A 10,051-nucleotide genomic window follows, 5' to 3' on the forward strand; every position below is an offset into this window, starting at 1 on the left:
TGCCTTGGTTTCTCCGGGGCTTTGAAAAGTTACGGTTGAGACGACCCATTATTTTCTTGGATAAACAACAAAATTGACTCAAGATACTTATGCACATGATAAAGGATGTCTTGAATTTCCCAAAAATATCAATAACTAATTTGACAAAAATTGAAGTTACGGTCTTTTGCCTTTGCACGGACAGATCACACAATGGTATTTAGCCTAGTTACTAAAATAAATATGGTGATCTAAATATTTTTTGGTCTGACTGGCTCAAATCAGGGTCATTATAGTTAACTAAAACCATTTAAAAAAATCATTACTTGAAATAAACTGAAATAATAATTGAAATAATATTTCTTTAAGTTTATTTTATTTTAAACTATTTTATATTTTATTTCAGGTAGTTGCCAAGCCAACATTTCTCATTTTCTTTTTGTTTAACATGGGTTATTAAAGTTAAATAAAATAAAGAAAGAAATAAAATTGTTACCAGAAACAAACTTTAACTTAAATAATAATTGAAATTATATTTATTTAGGTTTATTTTAGATTTAATATTTTATTTTATACTATTGATGAGGGTGAGAAAAAGCTGATTTTTGGGTGAAATAGTCCTTTAATTGTCCAAATGCTCAGGAGAAAGCTTCTGTAATTGATGGGATCTCTAAAGGGCACATCTGACAATACACTTACTTGCAACAGTACAATATTGCAGTGATATTCTCAATGGTCATTGCTATGGAAACCCTCCCCATCTGATGGAGGTCACATTCAGGACAGCATCTCTCCATTTATTCTCCTTTTCTAGCATTGACTTGTACGGCAGACAAAAACGAGGATCTTCTGACAGATTTAAGTCAAATGAAACTGCACTAAACTGAGATTTTATTAATTGTATTACTACTCCTAAAAACAAGAACAACAGACCAAAAAGTTCAGTCTTTTTCTCACCTCAGAAAACGTAATGTATTGCACAAGTCGTGTGGACACTATTTAATTTTTATGGTATATTTTTGTCCTTTTCAGAGTCTGACATGTCACCATCCACTTTCACTGCATAAGAAAACACAACATGAACATTCTGCTAAACATCTGCTTCTATGTTCCACATAAGCTAGAAAGTCAAACGTTTCGGTGCAAGATGAGGGTGAGAAAAAGCTGATTTTTGGGTGAAATAGTCCTTTAATTGTCCAAATGCTCAGGAGAAAGCTTCTGTAATTGATGGGATCTCTAAAGGGCACATCTGACAATACACTTACTTGCAACAGTACAATATTGCAGTGATATTCTCAATGGTCATTGCTATGGTAACCCTCCCCATCTGATGGAGGTCACATTCAGGACAGCATCTCTCCATTTATTCTCCTTTTCTAGCATTGACTTGTACGGCAGACAAAAACGAGGATCTTCTGACAGATTTAAGTCAAATGAAACTGCACTAAACTGAGATTCATGAATGTGAAATACAGATTTCAGCTGAAAATATTTTAATGCATTAAAAGAGAACATGGAGTAACAAAAAACAATCATTTTATAATGCTGAAACGAAAGATGTTAACTGATCAATCATGCACAATGATAGCAGAACGATCGAGGACAGTAAACAGGATTCATTTTGATACCATGTTGTCTATAAACCTACATAATAGCTTCATGAAGACAGATGCAACAGAAGCGTCACCATATGGCTCACATCCAGATGAACGAAACAGCTCATTGCTGAAGCCTTTTGGCCATTTCTTGCTTCCTTCACGTCTTAAAACTCACAAAATGAGGTTTCCCTGAACTGAAAGTGAAACTAACTGCTGTCAAAACATCTGACAGTAATCAAATCAAACAGATGATTAACATTAACGAGGGATTTCAAAGCCATATCATCACAATGTCACACAGCAGCTAGACCACATCATTTCCTCTACTATGAGACAACAGAAACCAAGAACAATACCGCATCTACACCTCAGCAACTCTGAAAATTCAAAGAGAGCTGCCATTGCAAAAGGCATGTGATTAAATTGGTTAAATCTTCAAAATAAATGCTCTACTTTTTCTCCAAGTAGTCTCAGCATCAGACGGTATGCTAAAGGACTGTGCGTGGACTGCTGACGGACTGTCTTTTGCACACTGGACACACAGATGAAGCTTCTCAAAACTGCAAACTTCAATCCGATTGGCCGGCACTGGTTTTCTGCAACTATGATCTGTTAAATGTTAAATGTCACCAGTCAAGAAAAAAATTAGTTACTGGATTTGCTTTAAATGACAAGGCTCATAAAATCAACTATTTTTACAGTAAAGCCAAATCCTTTATAATTACACTTTTTTTTATTCACTGTAAAAAAAAAAAAATGGTAGCAACATTTTTGTTTTACAGATTAAACTTAGTTAAAAAAACAACAACTTATATTTCATTAACTGAAGTAAGGTTAATATACCGAATTAATGAATGAATGAATGAATGAATTAATGCCTTTATTGTCATTGTCCAACAGTACAACGAAATGTAGTCTCTCATTCTAAAAGTGCATGCACACACGCACATGCAAAATATACAAAAAACAATAGATTATAAAATTATAAAAAGATGGTACTAGGGATGCACGATATTGGATTGTTTGCTGATTTTTACTTTATTTAAACTTTGTGTCATTTATTTATTTTATCCCCGCCCCCGAGGTGATACCGGTATTGTCACACGCCGATTAACCGGTGGGAGAATTTCCTCACCGTCACAACCCTAAATGACAGTACATAGAAGACTTGAAAATAACTATAAATAAACTATATATTAATCACTGGATTTGTTTGTTTCAGAAAGATGCAGTGGTAACCTTAACATTTTATTTTATGATTTCTTTTAGAGTTCATAATTTGTTTAAAAAATATAACACATATTACAATATTACACATGATTACACAATGAATAAATCAGTATATATAAAATTATTTAATTTAAGTGTAAGCTATAGCTTCTGACCTTTAAATCAAAACATACTCATGAATTTATGGCATCAATTACTGCTTTATTTAATCAGAAACACAGTCTAAATATTATTTGTGTATTTTGCTTTCATTTTATTAGAAGTAGGCCAACAGCGCCCTGTACAGAATTAAAACTCCTTACTGAGCAGGCATTAGGACCCGCTGGAGGCTGCCGCTGCACGTGCTATTACTGTTTACTCTATCACACACTGAATGCTTCATTCTGTATGTGCATTCTCAGTTTAAATGCAGCGATCCAAAACAGTGAATCCAATCACCATTCAGGCAAAACTTTGCTTCAAGAATGAGCCACAATGCTGACATGATCTAATCGCTAGCACATCCTGAGCACATGTGAGTTAAAGTATTCCTCCTATCGGCAAGACATATCAGCATAACTTTCCATATCGGGCCGATGCCGATATTACATTTAAAGCCATTATAGGCCGATTCCGATATTGGTCCGATAGTATCGTGCATCCCTAGATGGTACAGATTACAAATGTAAACAGTGCAAAATATTACATATGTGCAGAAAAGGGCAAGTGCAAATATAAGCGAGTGTGTACCATTTCTGAAAGAAAAATATTTAAAATAAATAATAAGATAAGAGAAAGAATACATATTGATAAAAAGACCAATAATAAAAGTATAAATATAAAAACTGCCAACTGGCAAGAAATATTAAATTGGCAAGGGTACAGTATATTTTACATCAAAAATTGCACAAAACCCTTATAACAACATATGAAAAAAGGATAAAACGCACATGAAAATAGGATAGAAACTATGTTTGAAACGAATACAGAATACACAAATCCTTTATTACACATTTGTTATGAGGCATTTAGAGCTTGTATAGCAGCTCTTTACAACATATATAATACTATAGCAGTCGTGGCCTAATGGTTAGAGAGTCGGACTTGACTTGAGAGTCGAAGGTTGCGGGTTCGAGTCTCAGGTCCGGCAGGAATTGTCGGTGGGGGGAGTGAATAATCAGCGCTCTCTTCCACCCTCAATACCACGACTGAGGTGAGACGAATATATAGAAGGTGCATTGTATCAAACAAAACACTAGTGCTGTGCGATATTGGAGAAAAATGCGATATGCGATACCTTGTTAAATAATGCAATATTTGATATGCGATACGATATTGACTTAAGTGTGTAAAATCAATTACAATTATATTTAAAAATATTAAAAAATGAAAATTATATAACCAATATGTTTCACATGCTTTCTTGGAAAAGAAAGCATTACTACAACTTCTGAAAGTGACCAGCAGTGTTTTATCATAACATAAAACGTAATGTCACAAATCAGAAAATTTAATTTTAACATCAATGTGAACAAACAAACTAAAAAATTAATGCCACTTATTTTATATCAATGTAACTTTGCTTTCCGTTAATTACTTAAAGTACACTTTAAGTACTTCTTCATATACCAGAGCAAAAACTATAGCCTAAACATGATTAAAGGCAAGTGAACAGTCAGTAAAAAAAGAAAAAGAACAAATACACAATTTGCAAGCATAGATAATATAAACAGTAGTATTCAGGTACAGAAATGTAATAATTAAGTGTAAAATAACACTGTATAGAGTTCACTGTATGAATTAAATTTAGATTAATTCTAAAACTGCGGAGGCAGTGCGCACATGAAGAGACGCTGTCCGAGATGCGGCTTGTGTGCGCACTTCAGGTGTGTGTCAGACAGCAAGACGAGACGGCAAAGAGTTGTTTTCTGCAACTTATTGCACTTAACTCTTTTTAACGTCAAGCAATTCTCTGCTATATGCGTCGAACTAAAACTTTGACCTTTTGCAACATTTTGATTTAAGTAGCCTATTATTAAAATGATTCAGATATCGCATGCTGTTGCATTATGCATATTGCGATATTTACATTTGCGATATTTCGATAATTTCGATATATCGTGCAGCCCTACAAAACACCATCCTCATGGTAACAAGAATGACACTGAAATAATGCAATAAACTTTAACATAATATTAAAATGTAACATGAAACCCTAATGTACATAACTAATCACAGAAAACATAAGTAAAGCGACATTTATATTAATGGGAAAAAAACTGGGAAAGTCAATGTACAGTTTTTCACTGTAAATTACAAGATGACTCCTTTTTTACTTACAAAAACGGTATATTTAACAGTATAAATTGCATAAAATGTCTCATTAGATATATTACAGTTTTTAACTAATTAACAGGTTTTTACTGTACCCTTTTCACAGACTTTTACGGTTAAAATTTCAATCATTATTGCGTCAGAGCATCCTAATCTCATACATGCCCTGACTGGTCGTCTTGTGCTTTTGTCTACACTTTGATCATAACTTTTTCAGTAAAGTTACAACTTCTTAAAGGGATAGTTCACCCAAAAATGAAAATTTTATGTTTATCTGCTTACCCCCAGGGCATCCAAGATGTAGGTGACTTTGTTTCTTCAGTAGAACACAAACTGAGATTTTTTACTCAAACCGTTGCAGTCTGTCAGTCATACAAGCAAGTGGATGGGAATCACGGCTAAAACATACAATAAAACTAAAACACTGAGTGTCAATGGTCCATTTGAGAGATAGGTGGCGGTAATGCACTTATAAGTCTGCGATCCGCCGTAAAGCAAGCAAGAAGAAGAAGAAGAAGAAGAAGACGCCTCACGCGCAGGCTGTCTGGAGGACGCGCAGTACAGTTCAGACAGTTCAGGCATTTTAGTGCATCAGAGGTAAAAAACGATATAAATACTGTTCAGTAAAGCAAGCAAGAAGAAGAAGAAGAAGAAGAAGAAGACGCCTCACGCGCAGGCTGTGTGGAGGACGCGCAGTACAGTTCAGACAGTTCAGGCATTTTAGTGCATCAGAGGTAAAAAACGATATAAATACTGTTCAGTTTCTTGCACAGACCGATCGTTTTGTGTCTTTACACAACAATGTATCGTCACGAGCCGCAGGGTTTAATTTGGTTTTATCTGTGTGTTTTTTGTTTTGTTTTATTGTATGTTTTAGCCGTGATTCCCATCCACTTGCATTATATGACTGACAGACTGCAACGGTTTGAGTTAAAAATCTCAGTTTGTGTTCTACTGAAGAAACAAAGTCACCTACATCTTGGATGCCCTGGGGGTAAGCAGATAAACATAAAATTTTCATTTTTGGGTGAACTATCCCTTTAAGCCAACAAACTGCCAAAACTGACATCTTGACACATGACCTCTAAACAGAAAAATTTATTTATTTTGCATCAAAGTACCTCATGCATGCAAAACAATATACCAATATTCAAAAGCCAGGCTCTGTAAAGCTGCATTTGAGAGACGTTTTGATTTGTTAGTGAAAACTAACTGAAGACTTCAGGAACCTGATAACTTTACATCAATGACATTCCACCCAAAACCCAACAACCTCAGTGTCAAAGTCTGTTAGCACAGATTTACATCACGTCACCGCAATAATGCATTTCTAATCTTGCACTGTTCGGTTCTCAGCTCTGAGTGCATTTACACATTAAACATGCTATTAAACTTCTATTAAAGCTTTCAAAACTGTTAACAGCCTACGAATCCGACAGTGATGTTTGTTTGTAACTCAATACAGTGAGATGAGCATCAGGGACAAAGGTTAGGATTGAGATGCAAAGCGATTTGCTCAAATGTAGCATCATTCTCATCAATAACACCAAGATAATCTGACATCTCAAATCTGTAGCTAAGCTAATATACATGCCGTTATGCATGTATATTACTGAGAGAGAGTACATGCACATAACAGAGAGAGAGACAATTACGAGGCAGTAACCGTATAAGACACAATCATGTGTGAAGATACACAACATATGCATTGAAAGCCCAGGTTCAGGTAGAGTATAAGTGGATGCTTGAGGCTATTTTCTAAAGCGATACTAAAATCCACCACTGGTGAAACTGCTGATTTAAATACATGTGATTCAAGATCCCTCAGAGGCATCCCTCAAATAGTGAAAGTCAAAGTCAAATCCAAATGGCACATTTCAAATTAGCATCAATATTACCTGCAGACTTCCGCCAAACACATGCTCAGCTGTAACACGACACGCCCTTTATCACACTAAGCACGTCGTGGGAGGATGTGATTAATAAAGAATTCTAATCTGTAGTGCGTGTAGTTTACCTTCAGGTGAGCAGGAGGCCATTCTGCATGAGGATCATCGGTGAATGAGACATCCCGCAAACGCAGCGCTGTTGCTCTGGTTGCACCGGGGGCTCTCCAGGGCTACTAGTCCAGTAACCACTACAAACACGGTGTCCCACCAACTAGTGCAACACAACAGCCAGCATGCTGTCTCCAAACAAAGATCATCCACACTCCAGATCCAGCCCGAAAAAACTGTTTTCATTCTGTGTAAATTTTATTATTGATTAAAAATTATTGAATAGTAAGTGAGTGACATATCAAGCACTGTCCTGCAGCAAGCCTATACACTATCTAGTATTTAAAATGATTTCACACACAATGTTTATCATTACCATGTCATTTAGGACCTCAAGTTAATTAAGAGAATATAGGGGATATTTGAACAAAATTTTATATTTTTAATTAAATATTTAAATAAAAAAAAGTGTACGTGTGTGTAGACTTGTGCCGGTATTCGGTAATGCGATATATCACGGTAATGAATATGCACGATATTGTTATCGTGGGCACTTCTAAATACCGTGTATATATTTATCTAAATAAATAAATAAACATATGTATATATACATATACCAAAAAGTGTAGTACCTTCAGATTTGATCATATTTACATAAATTCAGAAAATTCTACCACAATCAGTGCAGAAAAGGTGCAAAAAAATGTGCACCGGTCATGAACTACTAGACATAAAAATAAAATCTCACACAAAGCGAGTCAGAATTTGTTAAATATGAATTAAGCCAATTTGATTTTAATAAAATATTTTGTTGCTTTTAGCTATTTATGCCACATTTTTCCATTTAAATCCATTCCTCCACAACCAGGAGAGGGGGGGGGGGGGGCGGGAGTAACCTTGTAAATCCCACTTAACCTACTGACTAAAAGAGCTTCTATCAAAGTCCATTTTCTTGAGAAAGTCTCATGCTGGGAATACGCCTGACAGCATGTTAAGCTTCACTGAAGCTAAGCATTTAACAATCTGTAAGATCTGAATTACAATACTTGATCGCCCCACCTTTTATTAATAGGAAACTAGTAAATCCCACTTAACTACTGTCTAAAAGAGCTTTTATCAAAGTCCATTTTCTTGAGAAAGTCTCACGCTGGGAATCTGCCTAACAGCATGCTAAGCTTCAGTGAATAGCGTTTAAACAATCTGTACCGTCTGAATTACAATACTTGATCGCCCCACCTTTCATTAATATTCTTTTCAGACTACAGCCGCTAAGCTTCAAAGACATACATGACTCCCTACAGGACACACATGAATAGATGCTGAATGGGGTTTAGATCTTATCAGCTGAAGGTATTTGACTTAATGAAGCTTGTGATACAAAGTGGAGCTTCACTGATTCTTTACAGCAGAAGTTCATCAGCAAACTCATTATCACAAGTTTGTGTGGAAATTAAGGTTATTGATGAACGCTTTTACATTTATGCATTTGACAGATGCTTTTATCCAAAGTGACTTACATTGCATTGAAGGTTTACATTTTATAATTTTATGCATTTTTTTATTTTAAGCATTATGCAGGTTTGTGCGTTTATCCAAAGCAACTTGCATTGCATTTAATGTACACATTTTATCAGTTCATGCATTCCCTGGGAATTGAACCCATGACCTTGGCGTTGCAAGCACCATGCTCTACTGTTTGAGCTACATTTACAGTCATGCATTTGGAAGAAGCTTTTATCCAAAATGATTTACATTCCATTGAAGGGTTACATTTTATCAGTTCATGCATTCCCTGGGAATCGAAGCCATGGCCCTTGGAGTTGCAAGCACCATGCTCTACTGTTTAAGCTACATTTATATTTATGCATTTGAAATAAGCTTTTATCTAAAGTGACTTATATTGCATTGAAAATTTACATTTCATCAGATCATGCATTCCCTGGGAATCGAAGCCATGACCTTGCTTTCTATAGTAGAAACACAAAAGCCAACCACTGGGAAATAGAATAAACATCTAACTAGTAGTTACCAAGCCCCTAGTGTGAACTTTACACCCCAATTTAAGCAAGAACTCGTTTGCAAACCTAGCTGTCACTAAACACCACACACACCCTCTCAGTTATTGCTATCTCTCAGTCCAATTCTTGCCCCTTCTTGTTTTAAAGCTTTGCCGTTTTGACCCAGTTTTCATAAGAAAGATACATTCCAGCTTATTTCCAAGCATTCCCTTGCAGTGCCCCAGTGGAGCCGTCCAAATAAAAATATATGCCAGACTCACCTTAACACGCCTTGTGAGAGTTACTGCAGCATCATTGCCATTACTCACAAACCCCAAAGATGTGACACCGATGCAATAAATATCTCCATCCTGGAGTATTATCACAAGAGTAAATTCAGCGTTTAAAGTTTTCTAGGAAGTATTCTGTGAGGTGAAGCACCTGCTATGAAAAGATCTTTTGAAAATTACCTCAATGTTTTGGATTATAAGCTAAGGGAATTATGGAACATACTGAGTGAGCTACCTGTTGCAGCAATTTTTTAGAAGATTCTGCCAATGCAGTGGAAACACTTGACGAAATGGGAAAAATGTAGGACAAACTTGAGCTCCTCAATGAATTTAAATAAAATAGATATTGTGATATGGCTCAGTGCAATTTTGATTTTACAGCATATAGCATTTTAAATCACAACTATCAAAACAAAAGCAATTAGATTGCAAATAGTTGCCACATTTGTTAGAAGACACTGCCAATGCGGAAAAAACACTTGATAAAATGGGAAACTTATGTACAGTACAGAACAATTTGTCCTATGAAATGACATCCGCATCTTAAAGGGGTGGTTGACTGGGTTTTTTCTAGGCTTGATTGTGTTTATGGGGTGCAGTCTAACATGTGTTCATGCTTCGTTTTTTTAAAAACGCATTATTTTTCA

The 10,051-nt window shown here is 35.6% G+C and overlaps 1 protein-coding gene across 2 annotated transcripts in view; it reads right to left on the minus strand.

Annotated features, from left to right (window-relative positions):
* Positions 1–10,051, minus strand: part of LOC107733352 (F-box only protein 11-like) — a 35,038-nt gene that overhangs the window by 21,786 nt on the left and 3,201 nt on the right. Inside the window, exon 1 of one of the 2 annotated variants that reach the window (XM_016544947.1) lies at positions 7,138–7,347. The exons of the other annotated variant lie outside the window; for it this stretch is intronic. Coding sequence (XP_016400433.1) covers positions 7,138–7,159 — 22 coding nt within the window. The 5' untranslated portion in view covers positions 7,160–7,347. Of the gene's footprint in view, positions 1–7,137; positions 7,348–10,051 lie in introns of those variants that run through there. 2 annotated transcript variants of the gene reach the window in all.

The sequence above is a fragment of the Sinocyclocheilus rhinocerous genome, unplaced genomic scaffold (genome assembly GCF_001515625.1).
Source record: "Sinocyclocheilus rhinocerous isolate Xijiao unplaced genomic scaffold, SAMN03320098_v1.1 scaffold790, whole genome shotgun sequence".
In the NCBI taxonomy this organism is placed as follows: domain Eukaryota; kingdom Metazoa; phylum Chordata; class Actinopteri; order Cypriniformes; family Cyprinidae; genus Sinocyclocheilus; species Sinocyclocheilus rhinocerous.